The sequence below is a fragment of the Rattus rattus genome, chromosome 5 (assembly GCF_011064425.1).
Source record: "Rattus rattus isolate New Zealand chromosome 5, Rrattus_CSIRO_v1, whole genome shotgun sequence".
Classification (NCBI taxonomy): Eukaryota; Metazoa; Chordata; class Mammalia; order Rodentia; family Muridae; genus Rattus; species Rattus rattus.
In genome coordinates, this window is record NC_046158.1 from 138,109,635 (window position 1) to 138,129,482 (window position 19,848).

Here is a 19,848-nt window from a genome sequence, read left to right on the forward strand (position 1 = left end):
GTGGGGCAGCCGGCAGGGGGCGTGCTCGGACAGTGCGGGGCTCTGTCTCTTGTTGGGATCGTTCTGGAGCCGCTAGGGCGGAGTGAAGTCAGATTTAAATTCCTCTCAGCCATCAGGCAGTGAGAGCAGAGGGTGGGCGGGTCCAGCCTCAGGAACAACCAATAGGAATGAAGAGGCGGAGCCTTTGGTGCGCATGGGAGACAACCAGCCAATGGAATTGCCGGGGCGGGGCGGCGAGCCAATAGCGCGGGCTGGTTTGATTCAAAGGTGCCTATAAAAATCTCAGGCGACCACCGCAGCCAAGTGGATCGGTTCTGGGCACCGCCATGGCTGCTCGCTGCGAGCTGTTAGACGACCTTCCCGCGGCCTGCCTGTCTCCGTGCGGTCCGCCCAACCCCACGGAGCTGTTCAGCGAGGCGCGGCGCCTGGCTCTCGAGCAGCTGCTGGCCGGCGGCCCTAACGCCTGGGATGCCTTCTTACGGCGCGAGCGGCTGGGCCGCTTCCTCAACACCGACGAGGTGCGTGAGGTTCTGGGCGCCGCCGAGCGGCCGGGCGAGGACGGCGCGGTGGTGACCGAGGAATCGTTCGGATCCTCTCACGACTGCTCGTCGGGCACCTACTTTCCGGAGCAGTCGGACCTGGAACCGCCGGCGTTGGAGCTCGGCTGGCCCTCCTTCTACCGGGGTGCCTACCGCGGTGCCACGCGTGTCGAGGCTCATTTCCAGCCCCGCGGCGCGGGCGCAGGCGGCCCGTACGGCTGCAAGGATGCACTACGCCAGCAGCTGCGCTCCGCCCGAGAGGTGAGCGGCCCCCCGAGTCTCCCACTCGCCTACGTGGCAACTCTACACCAGATTCCTGGCCACCTTGGCAGCCAGTAGGGGAGGAGCATCGGCCTTCTGAAATTGGGAGTCGTGTCGTAGTTCCAACTCCTGTTACTGATACTCCTGGGGCAGGGTGACTGTTCGTTCAGACCAAAGTGGGTTGCAGAATTCCAGGGCCATTAGCTGACACTAGATCCCACTTTCAGGAGGTTTTTAGGATACATTTTACTAAAGAGTCGCTTTACCCAGAAGATGATAATGGGAGACCATTGGAAGATCTGTAACTGTCTCTTTTCCACGCGTCTTAATGTTGTACACAGATAAATTCGAGCAGTCAGTTCAACTCCTTCCCTTCTGTGAGTGAGTCTGGTGGGAGATATTTTTAACCCCCAAAGCCTGGGACTGTTCTAGGTAGCATTGATCCAAAATGCAAATCCTTCTGCCACTGTTTACAGTGGATTTTTATCTTAGCTAGGGTCAGACTGCGGTTGCGGCCTGGTGTTGGGTAAAGAGTCTGGCCTGCCATAGAGAAACCACAGCAGTGGGATCAGAAGGCTGCACTTGGGAGGGTGTGGCTACAAATTTGCATGCTGTTGAATACTGCTCAATTCACAGACTTTATGGCTGTGCCCGGAATATAACAGGCAAAGCCTTAGACCATGTCAAGACTTAGTGGGCCTGGTACTACTATATGTTAGGGTGCAGGTCAGGTTGACATTACCAAGTCTAGAAGCAAGATTATGTTCTGTTTTTGTCTTTTGTTTTTGTTTTTTATTTTTCTCTCCTCAAGACAAGGTCAGTGTAGCCCAAGCTTACCCGGAACTCACTAGCTTCAGTTTCAGGCAATCCTCCTGCTTCTGCCTTCCTCGTAGTGAAGCCAATGTTCCGGTGCTGGTTCTGTACCTGACTGGCAGGACTTTGATTATAAGCGTGTTGGTGACTAAATGTTTTGCTGTTCAGGGAATGGTATGGCTGTGGGCTAGATTAGTGTTAATTCTGTGGCGCCTTGGGTGGCCTGAAGGTCCATTTGATGCTGAAAACATTTTGCTTGTGGGTTTAGTCCAAAACTTATAAAGCTTTTGGAAGAGGCAACATTGTGGACTGAGGGTGCATGCCCAAAGCTCCCCTCTGGGAGGAGAACTTGAGCACTGGGGACACCTTGGAAAGGAGAGAACTGGTCTCTGGGAAGGGAAGCGATGCGGGTTGCTCTGACCCTATGCTCAACCTGGGTGAAGAGCACTGGAGCTATAGAGGTCAGAAGAAAAACTCCTTAAAAGGGATCAGGGCTGCAGCAGAGACTGCCCTATCTCTCTTGCAATCTGAAGCCATCGGTGGGTAGGTAGGGCCTCCTGTTCTCCTCTGTACCTACTTCACACCTCTCCTAGATCCCTGGAACTGGAAGCTGGGCTTCCCTACTGAGGAAGGCGTTATGCTCCTTTAAATCTAATGAGCTTTTTTTTTTTAGTATATATGCCAAACTGCATATTTACACAGAGCCTCCCAACTGTCACAGGGGAGGGGGTGTGGTTCTCGTTCTTAGTTTTCCAGGGACTGGGGATGAGAAGGATTGCCACAGGCAATGAGGAAAGAGCTGGAAGAAAATCCAGAGTGGTGGTGACTTAGTTGGGCCCAGAAGGAAGGGATAGGGACCAAAAGAGGAAAAGATGACCAGAGCGGTATCCCCAGCAGGAAGTCTGACCTGAAGGAGTTTAGGTTTATGAGGACTGAGGTTGCAAGGACGCCAGAGATCTTCATCAGAGGAAAGAGTCTGGATTAAGGCAGGGTAGGCAGGAGGACAGCTTTAGGCAGAGTTTCTTGCATTTGAGACATGATGAACTAACTGGCCTGGAAAGGCAAGAAGGGGAGGAAGATTGAAGGCTGGAGGCGGGGCTCTGACAGGACGCTTACCTTAACAGACAGAGGTCCTGGGTTCAAGCACACACCGAGGGGACAAGGGGAAAAAATGAAAGAGTGAAAGAGGTTGATACCGCTGCCTCCTCAGTTCTCACAGAGAGCAGCCAGGCTCTGCCTTCGAGTGCTGGGATTCAAGACCACCAAGCAGGGTGAGGCTGAGACTTGCTGGCCCGTGTAGGCAGTGATGCGGCTACACTGGACTACAGGAAGGAAAATAAGGAGTAATGTGGCAAAGGAGTGTTGTGTATACAAATTGGACTTAATGCGCAGCATGAGGCCTTCTCTTGCTTTAAGAGAGAAAAAAAATGAGTCAATAAAAATTATGTCTCACCCCCTTTAATCCCAGCAGGCAGACACAGGCAGATCTCCGTGAGTTTGAGGCTAGCTTGGTCTAAATTGCAAGTTTGGGCCAACAAAAGCTACGTGTGTGTGTGTGTGTGTGTGTGTGTGTGTGTGTGTGTGTGTGTGTGTGTGTATGTCAAACAAAAACTGCTTTCTCTTTTTTTGCCAGACAGTATTTTCAGTAATCTTGAAATTGTTGAGATTATTCTGTCTACTGCACAGAGGATGAACTGGAGCAGGGAGAAGCTAGGTTCCCTTCAGGGAATGAGAGAGCCAGGACACTTTCCCCACGGCAGACTCCCCATGAGAATCCCCACTAACTACAGTGCTGTGCGTGTGCCCTGTGGGGAGACGTGTGGAAGAGGACTAGTTCCTGAGAGGGATTAGAGGACCAACTTGCTGGCTGTCAAATGCCACCGCCTGTAAAGACGTGTCACTCTGGCCGTGGCTGTGTCCTTTGAAGTGCACTACTCGTGACAGGGAAGACGTGACAGTTCATATGCCAGGTGTTTCCAGATGCTTGATCCGTACGCTGATGGCAAGCATTTGGGGCTCTAATTGAGTTCTTTACCCAGATTACCTCACAGTCCTCCCAGTGGCCAGAGGAAGCTGCCCTTAAGGACATAGCAGAGGCATCTAGGTCAGGTAGCTCACCGAGCCCTGGGAGGCGGAGCTGGGTTCAAGCCAGAGTGCAGTGTGTGCCTGGCTCCAGGGCCAGCACTGTGCTTGCTTGGTTTCTCTTTGAACCCATTATGCGCCGCCCCAGCTTCCTCCTCACTAGACAGAGGCCCACATTTCATCTTCCTCTCCACAGTCTCCCTGCTTCCCAGCTGGCTGAAGGTTTTAAACAGTTTCCCGAAGACTCGGACGTTGAATTCCCATGTTGCATATCTGATAAATAAGCAGCGACGATAGTGAGAACCGCCTGGGCTGAGGAGACCTTCGGCGGGTGTAGGTGCTTGCCTCCACTGTGAGCTGTGAGCATGCTACACATCCGTCAGTCAGTCAATCGATCGATCAATCTGTTAATCAGTCAGTCAACCTATCAATGCTTTGTTGACTTGGTTTTTATTTTTTATTTCTTTTTTATTGTAAAAAGACAAGAGCACCCTGTTTTAAGGAGAAGAAGGATCACAGAATAGCAGTAGTTGTAGAAAAGGTGGTTTATGACCTCAAGACAATGGAGGTCCCTGGTGCTTAGATTTTTAAATTACAATGCATTTTTGCCTGGCTTGCGCAAGACAGACCTGCTATTTCTAGTATCTGAATCAAAGAAAGAAATCTAGGAGATTGAATTCCCTGGGGCATGGTGGGGCTGTCCCACGTACGTAGTGAGCCCAGAGGTGGGGACCAGGCTGCACTGCAGTGGGGTCAGATCTAGCTGCTTACTCCTCAGTGAGGAGATCTGTGTACCAGGCTAGATTCTCTGTGGTGGATCTGGAAGGAGCCTAGATACCGGGTTCTGTGGTCAGCACACGGCCTAGGATACCAGGGGTGTTTGCCTAAAGTCAGGATTATCTTTCTGAATGGACGGCTCTGGGATGCGTTTCTCCGGCAGCTCTGTCTACATGGTATCTCCCTGGGCATCCGGTACAGAGTAGGTGCTCAGTATTTCTCGTGGAGGCCAGCCATGCCCTTTTCATTCAGCCTCATGCTTTTGGGGAGGGGAGAATGGAGAGGCAGGAAGAGAAACTAAGGGGCTTCGGTGATTCTGCCACCTAGTATTGATGGAGCCGTGGCCCTGCCTGGAAGTGGTCCTGCCTGGAGTATCCCTGGTCAGGCGCTTCTGATTGTCAGGACGCTGGTTGTTTTTCCAACCCCCTCCCTGCTTTCTCTTCCCATGTCCCTCATTTTGAGATGATTTTTATGTGTTAGTCCAGTTGAACTTGAGATCCTCCTGCCCCGACCTCCCCTGCAGTAGCTCTGTTTCCCAGATATCCCGGCTTCTGGGTGGGAGTTGAAGGCCAAGCTCACTCTGCTTGGAGATCTCACACTTCCACACTTGTTCTTACCAGCTGCTGGTCCTTGCACGCTTTTGTTCCAAAGAGGCCACTTATGGGGCGAGCACACCTGAGAGCATCCTTCTGACGACCAGAGCGCTAATGGGGCCTCTCTTATTGTGGAAGGGTCCAGCCAGGAGGGAGAGTAGCTGAGGAACCTGTTGGAGGCCCCTGGCACGTCTGAGGATGTTCTGAAGGACTGAGCTCTCCCGAGCTTGCTCAACCCTCCCTGTGTCACGAGAAAATCTGTGCTGTGGGATCAGTTCCTGTTCCAGATGCCAGCGACAGCCTGACAGGGTTTCTCAACCTCGCCACTGTTGGCATTTGGAGTGGATGGTTCTTGGTCCTGAGGGGACTGTCCTGTTCACTTGAGACTCTGAGCATCTCTGTCCCCATGTACTACACACTCTTAGCACTTCTCTCCTCCAATCAGTTATGACCTTCAAAACCTGTCTGCAGAGGGGACAACAAGGGGTCACTGCTCTGCTGGGGACAACAAGGAGCCACTGCTCTGCCGGAGAAAGATCTTGGAAAGGCAGCGGTGGATGCCACCACTAAGTACCTCCACAGTCCTCCTTCTGTGCCTTCATCTGCCATTTCCTTGTTTATTCTTATTAGTTTTGGCAGGGGTTTGAGATAGGGTCTCACTATGTAGCCCCAACTAGCCTAGAACTTGTTATGTAGACCAGGCTGGCCTTGAACCCACAGAAATCTGCTTACCCCCTGCGTGCCACCATGCCTGAGTTTCCTAATTGTTTTCAGTAAGCATCAGACAGTAGGGAAGCTGCAGGATCCTTCTCTAAGCCGTTCATATATGCGGCTTCATTTCTCTCCGAAAAAGCCAAAAACCAAAGAGTACAGTGGGTATACTGGCTTTAAATGGCCTTGATGTGCTGGGTCTGGTGGCTCAGCCTGCTATCCTAGCTCTTGAGGGACTGAAACAGCAGGATCCAGAATTGGAGGTTAGCCTCAGCTCTACAATAGGAACTAGTATTGAAGAAGCAAACAAGGTCCTGGCGTAAATGACACCAGCCTCCAGAGGGGAGAGTTTCTGCTCTGTTCTCCATTGACCTAGTTGTACCACTCCTGTGTCTGCTCCACGGAAACACTGGCCAAAACAGGACTGGAGGCATACTGATTGTTGTAGCTTCTACCGAAGGCCCAGAAGGAACTCCCATGTCACATGTAGAGGACCAGAAAGGAAATTAGTAGATGTACGCCATGGAGGACTCCACGGCTCTCAAGACAAATGAGGGCAGGCTCTGAGTCAGAGTCCAGAATAGCGTGGGCCAATGCAAGTGCCCATGCGTAAGTACACGTGGTCATTTAAGTTTGTATGAATTAAAGCTAAATTTAAACCTTGGTTCCTCTGTCATCTCAGAAGGTTCTCATGGATGACGCTGTCCAGAGTGTGTCATTGTCCAGCCTTTTATCTACAGATGGATGTGAACGTGTGATGCTGCATGGATGTGAACGTGTGCTGCTGCGTGGACATGGACGTGTGATGCTGAGTGGATGTGAACAGTGTGCTGCTGCATGGATGGGAACGTGTGATGCTGCATGGATGTGAACATGCGCTGCTGCATGGATGTGAACATGTTGAACGTGTGATGCTGCATGGATGTGAACATGCGCTGCTGCATGGATGTGAACATGTTGAACGTGTGATGCTGCATGGATGTGAACATGCGCTGCTGCATGGATGTGAACATGTTGAACGTGTGATGCTGCATGGATGTGAACGTGTGCTGCTGCATGGGTGTGAACGTGTGATGCTGCATATTCCCACATGTACTTGTTTATCCTAACAGTGGAAGGAAAACCCTCAGCCAAACCATTGGAGTGATTCATTAGCCTGAGAGAAAAGGAAAGAAAAGCACCCCCCACCCCCACCCCAAAGAAAGAAGCTGCATGATTTTCCCACTGTCCCTCCTTCTGGGACAATAGTGAGAAACTGCTAATAAGTTTAACTTTTCACTCTGGAAATTTACATTCTCTTGTTTTTAAACCCAGAAGACTATTTCAAAGTAGTTTCAAAGTTTTTTTTTTTTTTTTTTTTTTTAAAGAAATCTCGGGGTTAGGAATTTTGCCTAGCAAGCGCAAGGCCCTGAGTTCGGTCCCCAGCTCCGAAAAAAAGAAAAAAAAAAAAAAAAAATCTCAATTGAGCCGTTTTAGTCCCATTGAAACATGTAACAAGTGGTGGCTCCTGACTGTAATTAGCATTTTGGAGCCTGAAGCAGGAATAGCTTCCATTTGAGACTAGCCTGGGCTAATACCAAGACTTACCTCAAACAAAAACAAACGAACAAAACCATGGAACTCACTGGGGTAAATGGTACGTTTGACGGTTTTAGCAAGAAAAGTCTATAGGCGATTGATGACGTGTTCAGCGTAGGGATTCAGTGGCCGGTCTTCCAGGCTGACACAGTTTACAAGGCTTTGGCAGAATTCCAAGCATTCTGTACACCTGATCTGCCTTTATGACTCTGGGGAGGAAGGGAGGGAAATTGAGGCACACAGGAGAGGGGTGATTGACATGTGCTTCCTGCTGGGATGAGAACAGGAAGGACTGGCCTTGAGTGGCCCCTTCAGACCATGCATGCGCCTGGTCAGAGGGCGAGCGGCCTGTTTCAGGGGTGTGTGGCAGCAGCAGGAAGTCCTTGTTTCGAGGACACCAAACCTCATGTTACATATCTTGTCCAGGCATGGTGGCAGGGTCAGGACTAAGAATATAGCAGCTGCCACTGAGCGTTTTCCCATTGGCTGAATCACCAGAGGGTATGGGTGGGTGGTATTATGTGCGCATTCTAGGAGCCGGTAGCATGTGACAGCTTATCCAGTTCTGCAGAGGAGGAATCCAGGGTGGCTCTGTAGTCCAGTCACATGACGGCTGAGCTTCACAAGGTCCCCCATCAGCCTAGTTCTGGCTCTGTCAGCAGAACCTCAGAAGAGAGAGGGAGTTGTGAGAATCCTTGACTGACAGTCATCGTGTTATAAGTTGTCCTTCGTGGCGGACTTGAGCCGGCGTGCTTTGTGGGATACTCTACAGATCCTCTCAGGATTACTGCAAGTTCTTGGCAATCGAGAGGCCGCACGTTAGGCTTCTCTGTGACAGAACTTAGCGCAGCACATTTATTATGGTGGATTTGGCGGCACACGGACACAGGTCGGCGTTTCAGCCCCTTAAGTGTGCCCCTTGACCCATTTATCTAGCCCTTCTAAGTTTGTAAGCTGGGCATGGTAGATAATGGGGCTTGGAGATCCTAGAGATCCTTTTGAGCTTTCAGGCTAAGCGGCAGTGGCAGAGATTCCAGGTTAGCCTAGTGAGTAATGAGAACAGGCTCTGCGCTCTGCCTCGTCGGAAGACAGAACCTGTGATCTCTGCCTTTCCCACTTGTGGGCAGGCTCCTTAGCCGGTTGGTAAAAACCTACTAAGGGACTGGTGATAGGCTTGTGGGTTGTCACTCCTGAACATGGGGGACTGGGCACATGGGCGGCCCCTCCAGATGTGGCTTAAGGAAACACAGGGAGTGTGGTATAGATGCCCCTCCCCCCCCAGCTTCTGGCCAACCAGCCAGATGCTTCCTCCACGAGTGTCTGGCAGATAGGTCTGACCCTGTAATAATAGACTTTGCAGTCACCATACTTCTAACCCGGAGAGAAGGGGCTAGCCTCATGCAGCTCATACTGAGAGAAGGTGGTGCCTAGGGTAGCTGTGGGCTCTTGGTGGGGTGGGCACCCCTAAAGGGAAAGTGGGCTCAGCGACAGGTGTCTGTGCCGCCTTTCTAGTCCAGATGTTCTGCGGCTTGGCAGTCTGCAGCGTGACGTCTTCGGCCAAGGGAGGCATTGTGCCATGGCTGCTATGCTCTGCAGCCTAGAACCCACCACATGTCAACCTGACACCCAAATAAATACAGATTTTTATATCAGCCTGGAAATCCTGGGGAAGCAATACACACTATTGAGTTTTTCTTTTGCTGTGGAAATGCCCACTTTCCCAAGTGGATGTGTCCACCCGGAAAGCAGGGATAGTCGGTGAAACTGAGGCTAGGTCAGCCAGGTCTGAAAGGACTGTCCTTTCTAAGAGGCGAGTGGCTGCAGGACTGCTTCAGCTGTGTAGGACTGGGATATCTGAGGGCAGGGCTGAGGGGGGTAGGCATAAGGGTCTAGGAAGGGCAGGCCTTGAAGGAAGAAGAGCCTTCCTGCGTTGGTCTCCAGATAGATAAGGCAAGTCTTCTGAGGGTCCTACTTTAGTAAGGAGGGTGTGCTGGATGCAGGAGGATCAGGAAAGTAAAACAGTCCTTCCCCCTCAGATACCCTGAGTGAGGCAGACCTTCATATTTAGCTCGTGGGAAAGGTTGAGGCTTTGAAATCAAACAGGAACCAAACTGCAAATTACTACCCGTCAGCCACCACAGGTGTTGTTCATACACCTGTTTTATTAACTGGGCAATCAGAACTCTGGCAGGCCCTCGTGCTCTGGGCCCTGCTCCCATTCTGCCTCTGGTGGCCTCTGACTCTGCCAACTGGGCTGGGTTCCTAGTCCCTGTTTGAGTAGCCCCTGGGGTGTGTTCATTGCCCAGCACTCTGCGTCTCCTGGCTTCTCCTCCTTTCTCATTGGACTAGCCCATCAGCTAGCTGTGTGTAGCTCACAGGGGTTCCGCTGACCATCAGAGAGGCCAGCAGGTCTGCACAGGTTTCTCTTCCTCTTCCAGGAGCTCTGTTCTAATTCTTGCACCTTGGATTCAAGTGCACTCTGTGGAGAGCCAGGCTCGAAGGTCTCTCACCAGCTCATATGTGTTTCTGTGGCCCTGTGCCCATCGCTGGGCTCTCCCTTGGCTCCATTTGCTCCCCTGTGGCCTCATAGCTCCTGGCTGGGACTTTTCCTCTTTCAGCCCCTAGTCCTCCACAATGTCTGCAGAAGTCTGTTAGCCCCAAACGTCTCCATTCCCCAGTAGGTGGCTGACCCAGAGATTCTCAGTCTGAGTTAGAGGAAGTAGGTTCAGGTCTCTGGCAGCATCTTCCCTTCTGCAGTCAGCTCTCTGTGTACTCCCCGTGCAGGCAACGTGGGCCAGAAGGGCTGGCATGGCTTCCGTCGCCTTCCGCCATCTCATATGCCCCTCTGCCAGTCACATCCCGTGGCTCCCTTTCCAGCCACACTGATATGCACCCTGTCCTTCCCAGCCTCTTCTGTCATCTGGTGATTTCCTGTTAGAGGACCCTTCACTTCTCCCTTGGCCTCCTGCCCCAGGCAGGCCTTGGATTGAGATCTTCCTGCCTCACCTTCCCAGGGAGCTGAGATTACAAATCTGTGCAATCAGGCCTGACTTCTTATCTTATTCTTATCTGTGGTTCAGCTCTCAAGTTTCCCCTTGGAAGAAGCCTCCCTCCTCTCTCTGAGTGCCTGTCTTGCCTCCCCTCACAAGGCAGCTGACTTACTGCTCCCTACAGAATACGTATGCCTCGTTTTGCTTTCCTTATCCATGCCCCATGAGCCCTGGGTAGCCATCTCTGCCCAGTGTAGGCCAGCCTGCCTTGGACTAAGAGGCACCAGGCCTAACTGAGCTAAGCCCATTCCAGACTTGCTCTCAGCCAACCACCACAGCAGTCCTGCCGCTCTGCTGTTATTTCAGCCTTCTAGAGGGGAAGGAACCCAAGGAGAGAGGTTAAGCGCCAGGTCACACAGCTAGCAAGTGCCATGCTGAGCTCCTGTCCTGGCTTTGGCCTTTAAACCCTGTTACAGGCCCCAAGTCATCCGGTAGACACAACTCTCAGAACAACGTGTGAAAGCCATCAGGGCCCATAAGCTTCTGGAGATGCCACCAACTCTAAAATGTGTTTTGTTTCGTTTCACTCACAGTTGGGGAGAGTTTATGAAGGTCAGGCAGGGAGTGGGGTGAAGGCAGCCAGAGAGACACTCCATGATCCCAGGGGCACTGACTTCACGTGAGCAAGTGGAACCCTGCGGGTTAGAAAGGTAGCAGCAGCATTGCCCGTTTACCTCCGCATTTCTTTCTCTCTTAGGGTTTTTTTTCCCCCTTGAGATAGACTTTCGCTCTCTCCAGGCTGACCCCAGCCTCTTAAAGAATAGGATTATATGCTAGGGGCCCCATAGCTGGCTTCAAGATGTCTTTTTAACCGTACAGATACTTAAGGTACAAGCCTGTCAGTTACTGTCTCAAGCTCTCCACCATGGAGACGGATCTTTTCACTGGAGGGCTCTGCTGTAGTAGACGGAAGGGGTGTCTAGACTGAGAAGCAGCTGTAATTCTCAGCAAAGGGGTTAATGTGATTCAGAGACAAGGGATTTTTACTGTTGAAGCTGGGAGATGGAGAAGCCCTGACCACTCCCAGTTGCAAAACAGCTCCCAAATGCTGCCTTCCTGACTTGATCTGTAGGGACTTGTTCTATGCCTAGGTGTTTTTACATCCCTGCCTCCCTGCCTGGAATTTCTGAGGGCCCTTGAAGCAGGAGATGAGGCTCTGCTGTTTATAGGTTCTGTAAACGAAGGAAGGAAGGAAGCTGGTGTGGTCAGCGTCTCCCTTGTGAGGGGCTGTCTGGGCAGCTGCAGCCCCACGGGTGACGGGGTGGTTAGGCAGCTTGGACCCTGCAGCCGTGCAGTTGTCTAGGTTTTCCTGCAGGCCCGATTTGTAGCTTAGGAAGCAGACATTCAGCACAGTGATACTTTGTCCACGGACACATGGGTGCATATTGGCTTTTAGCTCTGGTCTAGGCTGGGTGTGGAAAATCAGTTTGTATCAGGAACACATTGCTGGGGAGAAGAAAGAACAGAGCTGAGCTGAAGGGCATGATCTTGAGGTAATATTTCCAGGTTCTTATCCTGACTGGTGGGGAATCTGTGGTGTTGGGAACAGAGGATGGGGTGGGGCCTCATCTGATCGTTTCAAGCACTGAATTGGTAATAGATGGAGTCTTTCTAAAACAGGGTGAAAATACTCAGAGACCATACATAATCCAGAATTGGACAATAGTCAAAAAACCGTGGACTTGAATACTAATAGTCAAAGGGGGCTTCGGAGAGAATGTGAGAAGGTCTTTTTCTTTACATGTACTTATTTGTGTGTGGTACACATATGCTATGACACACATGCGGAGGTCAGGGGGACAGCTTGCTGAAGCTGGCTTCTCTCTTTCTACCATGTAAGTTCTGGGGATTGAATGCAGGACATCTGGTTGGTAGCAAGCACCTCTACTAGCTGAGCTGTCTTGCCAGCTGCAAGATTGTAGTTATCAACTTTATAGACAGGGAACTGAAGCCAGACTGGGAAAGCACGGCGACTGAGGTTCCAGCGTGTGGTCCAAGAACCCAGACAGCTTGCTAGTCCAAACTGAAGCTGGAGGGTAGGGCTTAGCGGTGGCACAGAAGTTAAACGAGAAGTTTTCCAGTGTGGAATAGGTTGGCTGGAAGACGGCGGTGAGTGTTAGTTAGCTGGGCCAAGCCAGGACTTGTCAGACATGGGTGCCCAGGTGTCTCTGGAGGTGGAAAAGAGCCAATGGTGGGGACATACTGCTGAAGAAGAGAGTGTCTTTGAGGATGGGATTTAGAGTTCCTTACTTTTCCTTCTGCCTCATCTCCTAGGTGATTGCTGTGGTAATGGATGTTTTCTCAGACATCGACATCTTCCGAGACCTGCAGGAGATCTGTAGGAAACGGGGGGTGGCTGTGTACATCCTTCTGGACCAGGCTCTGCTCTCCCACTTTTTGGACATGTGCATGGATCTGAAAGTTCATCCTGAGCAGGAAAAGGTTTGTGGGACACCATTTCTGTCTTCCCTACTTTAGTAACATGGCAGAGTTCCCATGATCTACAGTGAGCTGCTGCTGCCGCTGGTGATGGACTCCCCACTAACAAGTGAGGAAACAGAAGTCTCACAGAAAATGACCACCACCCTTGACCTTGTAGTGTCATTCCTAGGTAACTACCCAGAGGAATGAAAGCACGTGCCTGTTTATAGATGCTGGGAGTTTCATCAGCTAAGGAGTGGATAGACACTACACTGTCTGTTCAGAACAATAGGATAGTATTCTCCCTTCAAAGGGTCTGAAGTACTGACACATGCTACCACATGCGTGACCCTGAAAACACTGTAGTAAGTGCAGGAAGCCATATAGAAACAGTCATATGCAGTATGATCCCGTGTATGTGGAAGCCCAGAATGGGGTCATCTGGAGAGACAGAAGGTAGAGTAGCATCGGGTTATGGGCATGTGATAAAGGGGTGGGTAGGTTTGTGACTAAAGGGGTTCAGGCTCTTTGTTTGTTTTTTAGGTAATGAGAAAGTTCTGTAACTGTGCACATGGCTCTGTACATCTTAACCGGCACAGATTTGTACTTGAAGCAGGTGAATTTTGTGGGGTGTGATTTACATCTCCATTAAGCCATTGATTAGAAAAGGCAAAATGGCTGTCAGGCTTCTCAGCAGTGAGTACAGACCTGCCCATAGCCCAGCTGACATGTGGTGGCTAATGCCACCCTGGCTCCAGGGAACTCCACTTTTTACTACAGTGGCCATTTTGGAGCTCTTGTCCTGTCCCCAGTACGGCCCACTGTTCTAACAAATGTGACATAGCTAACCCTCACGGCGGCCCTGGAGCAGTGGTCCTGATGCTTTGGATCAGGAAATGGTGAGATGGAGAGCCCAGGAGTCCACAGCTACAACACGCCCCGCTTTGATTCAGTCTGCCTTCCTCTCAGTTGTTATCCCCAGTGTGCAGTCTTATTACCTACTGCTGCTGCCTTCTCAGGACAGAAGCAGACGTTGTCTTTCTCTAGGCATGTAAATAATTCAAGTGTTTTGGTGTAAGGCTAGAGTTGGCTTAGTGTCTTTGTGAATGAGGTAAGAGAGACATTTGTTACAGAATTCATGTTTAAAGGATGGAGCAACTTATGAAGCCAGAACCTGCCTTACTCTCATGCTGCCAGGCACTTGGCATGAGGAATGGCACGGTCAGCAGGAGCTGGGCCTCTTGCCACTCAGGCCTCTGCATGAGAGCCTCTGACTTCATATAGCACCCTGTAATCAAGCAGTGTGGCTTCCAGAGTTTGTTCTCAGTGGCTTCTCCTTCAGAGTGTCAGTTAGCTGGTTTTTCTAATGAGCAAACCAAGGATTGGATCGGCCCTTCCAGACTGAACTGAAACAGCCGTGTGATCGAGCAGTCAATGAGCAGGGAGAACTCAAGGAAAATACCACTTGGGCGTGGTAGAGAACACTGCCATCCAGCCAGGCATCGAGGCCACGGCTGCTCTTGTGGAAGTGTGGAAGGTGTCGGGGTATAATTTCAAGGTGCTCTTGGGTAATTAGGCTGAGTCTCAGCAGCAGGAAAAAAAAATAAATAAAAAAACCACGATTCACAACTGTTCTTGCTCTGAAAGCCATTCCCTCTGCTTCCTCATAAGGCAGAGACTGCTGACTTTGTCGACTGCTGCCTTCATGGTGGTCCAGGGCCTCTGCAGGAAGCCTAAAGACAGTTTGTCTTTATAGTGGGTTATCTCCTTCCTAGGTGGCCACCAGCCTCCCTCCTAGGTTTGCCTGTGTCCTGGGTCTGTGTTTTTCTCAGAGGCATCCCCTGCCCTGTGTTCTGATTGGTTCAGAATACTGAGTCACCCTGTCTGCAAGAATTTGGCTGCATATTCACAGGCAGGTGTACAGAAGTGCTGTGTCCACAATTACAGGCCTCCATAATGTTCCGATGTGTGTTAAAGGGAGGGACACAGAGCCATCCCTGACCCTACAGGTAGAGTGTTTCTATGGCTATGGTGTGTTGACTTGTTTGGGAGTTATTACGTCTTCTATCCAGCCAATTCCATATGCTCATCTGTGAATATTCCGGGTTTTTGTTTGTTTGTTTTGTTTTATTTTTTTATTTTATTGTATTTTTTTTAAAGAAAATCTTTACCTTGAAATTAAGATTTATAAAGGGTTACAGAGATGGATACCCGAGTTTGGTTCCTTACAAGGGTGTTTGGTGGCTCTCAAGCACATGTAATTTTAGCTCCAGGGTGTCTGACACACTCACATGCACATACCCACACACAGAGACTCGTAATTTAAATTTTTAAAAAATTGGTTTTTAAAAGGTTTAAAAAGAAGTCACTATATGCATTTGTGTGTGTCATTATGGGAATAATTGTGTGTCCATATGTATAGAGCATACCTTTTTGGTTACTGTGTACCTGTAGGAGATGTAAAATGTCTGATTAATTCCCACATGGTGTGTTAGAGGCCTGCCCTCTTATTACTGCTTCAATCCCCTTCCAGTGTGGGGCGAAGTAGGCTATTATTCCTTACTGATTTAGTGCAAAGAAATAGGAGTGGTGCCAGCTTGGTTTTCAGCCCTTGCCAAGGTTATTCATTACTCACATACTTTCTTTGATTCTTTTATCTCCCGTGTTTTATTTCAAAATCATTTCTTGGATTCCATTAGTTTCCTCCAAAAAGCAAATATTCCTTTATAGTATATAGTACATCACACATGAGCTAAATAAGTAAGGGTCTCTAAATATAAGCCAGATGTAGTGGTGCAGGCTGTAATCCCAGCACTTGGGAGGCTGGGGCTAGGGGAGTGCATGTCCAAGGCCAGCCTGGACTATAAGGTGAGTAAGGCCTCTTCTCTTCCTGTGAGAGGATGACTAGATGCAGGGGTAATGTTACTTGAGCAGTAGCTGGCTGTTTATCACTTGTGCTGTCACTAAATGGTGGCCATATCAAATGGGTATGTTTAGGACCAGCTCAGTCCACTGGATAGTGTCACGGAGTTGGCCATTGACCTTTTGTTTTCCTCACGTCCTCCCCAACAGCTGATGACGGTGAGGACCATTACAGGAAATATCTACTATGCAAGGTCAGGAACAAAGGTTGTTGGGAAGGTTCATGAGAAGTTCACACTGATTGACGGAATTCGGGTGGCAACGGGCTCTTACAGGTATGTTCTGAGTAGGTGCCTCACCCTAAAGTCCAAACCCTTTAGAGGAGTCAGTGCTTGCTCATGCCAGTCACAGCCCTGTGGCAGAGTCCCCCAGGAGTTCACACCTGCGTGTGTGCATTGGTTCATAAAAGCCATCTTTTGTTGGAGGTAGACAGGGCAAGAGTCACCTTCTTCTCCCTGTGGCCCACAAAACAAAATCACAAGTTAAACTAAGCTTTCGACCCTCATAGTCAGAGTCCTGCATTCAATTCTTGGCCTAGGCCTTTGGGGAAAAACTGGAGGCTAATTGGCCTCATACCCTGGTTCCCTGGGGAGTTGGACCCCACTTACCCTGCTTACTTGAGGGTGAGGACATCTGCAAATGTTCTAGGCAGACTGACGCTGTTCGTTTATATTTAACTACAATTCTTGTAGTGAGTACTTTAGTCTAGAAAGCGCTGGGCATATTCCAGGCCCACCTCAGAAGTCCACTTTGTCAGTAGCATCTTTGTGTGGAGAGAGGAAGATGAGTGCAGGGCTGAGGTCACAGTGGATGATGCTAATCCCTGGAAGTTGCACCATTCTTACTCAGACCGTGTTAGGCTGTGTGCTTGGCTGTCCCTATGTTACATTGTCCAATGGTACATGCCAGGAACAGAGTTTGCAAAGAAAACCTTGTTTTTGTAGAGTGTGCATCCCTTGATTTTGTACCATCCATGAGTGAGGTAGTGTACCTTCCTACCAGCTCTTGGTACCTTCCTTTTCAACGAGTAGCACCATTGTTCAAAACCGAGCCCATGTTCTTGAGACTTCCTTTAGTCAGCACTTAGAAGTACCAAGGGGACTGAATACTTAACTGTACTGACGAAAGTCAACTCAGAGTGGATTTTGGCTATTTAAAAATCTGTAAGGATATAAAAACTGACCTCTACAAAAGCATTGCTCTACCACCAATGACAGTGGTACTTTGATGTGTTGAGACATACTGCAGCCTGAGGGTCAGGCAGCCCCTTTGTTCCTGTTACCCCATTGTGGGTAGAGTCTTGGGCTCCAAAGCAGTTCTTGGGCAGCATGTGTATTAGTCATGGTCCCTGTTTGTTGTTCCCTCTAGATAGGGTTTCTCTGTGTAGCCCTGGCTGTCCTGGAACTTGATCTGTAGACCAGGCTGGCCTCAAATTCATGGAGATCTACCTGCCTCTACCTCCCAAATGCTGGGATTAAAAGTGTGCACCACTCACCACCCGAAGTCACCCTTGTTGGTTGCAAGAAATAGTTTAAAATGAGTTTCAGGGTCTCCCATTACAAGTGCCTGCTTCCGGTCCAAACCTCAGTGTCAGGAGGCTAACTCAGACAGCACAGAGTGAGGCAGCAGGTCCCGGAGGGCACTGGGATGGGAAGGTGCATCTGACTATAGCTCCCTGGGCCTAGGTCAGGGTGGGTGGGGTTCATTAGAACACTGTCTCCTACTCTGCCCTACTCTTTTGTTCTCTTAGCCTCTTCATTTTGAAGGCAAAGACCCTTGTTTACTTACCCAACCATTAGCAGCTGTTTTCCAAATGGAGAGAGACTCCTGAAGCAGGAACACATCTCTGAAAACTCATTTGGCCCTGGTAGGATCACATGTGCACATTAGAGGAATCCCAGGGATCAGACATGGCTATCCTGGACCATGTGCCCACCCCATTGAGACTAGAGTGGATGTGGTTGGAGACTGATAGAGGTTCTGTTTCAAGAGGAAGGGATGCTGGATGGGCAAGGACACCAGGCTAATGAATCAGCTAGAAAATGTGCTGAGCACTGGCACCATTGGTGGAGTAACCATCCCCACTAGAGAAACTGGAAGACGTGCCAATAGCTTCCTACGTGGGCATCTCCAGCTGATTCTCTAAGCTTGAGAATGAGGCTGCTGGCCTAAATATTTTATACCTTCTTGCCGGGGTCTGAAGCTGAGCCTGAGGATTGGGCTTGTGTGTGTGTTGGGTTTTGAAGTGTGTATTGTTAGTTCATCTTTTTTTTTTTCTTTTTTTTTTTTCTTTTCTATTTTTCGGAGCTGGGGACCAAACCCAGGGCCTTGCACTTGCTAGGCAAGCGCTCTACCACTGAGCTAAATCCCCAACCCCTGTTAGTTCATCTTAGCATCAAAGTTGTCACTCTTACATGGCAGCTACTGAGAAGGCAGGGACACCGATCCCTTATCCTCACCAGTTTGTGTATTTTTAATCCTTCAGTTTTACCTGGACCGACGGCAAATTAAACAGCAGTAACTTGGTAATTCTGTCTGGCCAAGTGGTTGAACACTTTGATCTGGAGTTCCGGATCCTGTACGCCCAGTCAGAGCCCATCAGCTCCAAACTCCTGTCCAACTTCCAGATCAGTGGCAAGTTTGACCATCTGGCTGACCAAAAGCCACAGTCGAAGGAGCCCACACTGGGCAATCTGCTGCGTATCAGGCTGGCCAGACTCTCAAGTACTCCCAAGAAGACCGGCCTGGACCCAGAGGTGCCACCAAAGGACAGAGACAAAACCAAGCGCCACGATTCTGAGACTTCCACCATCAGCGATGAAGACTATTTCTGCAGCCACAAGGACCAGCTAGAGGAGAGCAAGGTGGTTGATGCTGCTACCCAAACAGAGCCAGGAGAAGAGGTGGCTGCAGTAAGCCTGAGCGAGGTGGGAACTCAGACTAGTTCCAGCATGACGTGTGCTGGGACCCAAACCACAGTTGTCACCAGGGCAGCGAGCTCCCAGGCCACAGTGTGGTCCAAGTCCACCACCACGCAGACTGAAGCTGACGAGAGCTTCCTTCCTCAGGGTGCCCAGTCTAAAGAAGAGTCACCGGCATCCAAGATGTCGGTGTCAAGGTCTTCCAGTGTGAGGTCATCCTCCTCTGTGTCTTCCCAGGGCTCACTGGCAAGCTCGGTCAGCTCCCATGTTTCCCTGTCAGCCGCTGATCTGCACACTCCCGGATACCCCAAGTACCTGGGTCTGGGCACGCCCCATCTGGATCTGTGCCTGAGGGACTCCTTCAGAAACTTGAGTAAAGAGCGGCAGGTCCACTTCACTGGCATCAGGTCCCGGCTCACCCAGATGCTCACCGTGCTCTCAAGGAGAACGCTCTTCACAGAGCACTACCTCAGCTACAGTCCTGGGAGCTTCACCAGAGCGTCCACCAACCTGGTTTCTGTGAGGGACATAGCACTCTATCCTCCCTATCAGTGACTGCTGGGCTCAGCCGGCCCCCTGTCCCCAGGCCCACAGAGCCTCACACTCATGTGCCCAGCTTCCTTTTTTCACCTGACACTGGGGCCACCTTTGCCTTTGATTCTGCAGCACTGTTTGATATTTTTATTTTTTGTTCTGTAGAAGCCATCTATTGGTTTAAACACTATAGGTACTTTTCCCCCATTTGCACAATTTTAATATTCTATCATTACATAGGTGTTTTAAGGTTGGTTTGAGAGAGATCGTTTTGTATGTGCGTGTTCTCTGACTTAATGCTTTGAGTCACCACTGTTTTTTAAAATCAGAATCATATTTAAAAATTAAACACTATTGTTTCTTAACTGACTTTCTCTTGAATATCTGTGTTCATAGTATTAAATGAGTATAGACAACTTTTTGTTTGCTCTTCTTTCTGGCAACCCTGTCTTTATCTCTAAGGATGTGTCATAAATAAATATACCATATAGGTATTTTGTGTGATTCTTTTTTGTTTTAAAAACAGTTTTGGGAAGTCAATGGTCCTAATTGTAAAGGAGCACGTAAGAAGCTGGGTGGTGGTGCACACCTTTAATCCCAGCACTATGGAGACAGAGGCAGGAGGATCTTTGAATTCGAGACCAAC

The 19,848-nt window shown here is 49.8% G+C and overlaps 1 protein-coding gene across 1 annotated transcript; it reads left to right on the forward strand.

Annotated features, from left to right (window-relative positions):
* Window positions 1–291: 291 nt before the first annotated feature.
* Fam83d (family with sequence similarity 83 member D) lies at window positions 292–19,697 on the forward strand. Its single transcript, XM_032904660.1, has 4 exons — window positions 292–800; window positions 12,679–12,846; window positions 15,898–16,022; window positions 18,233–19,697. Exons 1-4 carry the CDS (start codon window positions 327–329, stop codon window positions 19,221–19,223), a joined length of 1,758 nt encoding a protein of 585 aa, XP_032760551.1. The 5' UTR covers window positions 292–326; the 3' UTR covers window positions 19,224–19,697.
* The last annotated feature ends 151 nt before the right edge of the window (window positions 19,698–19,848 follow it).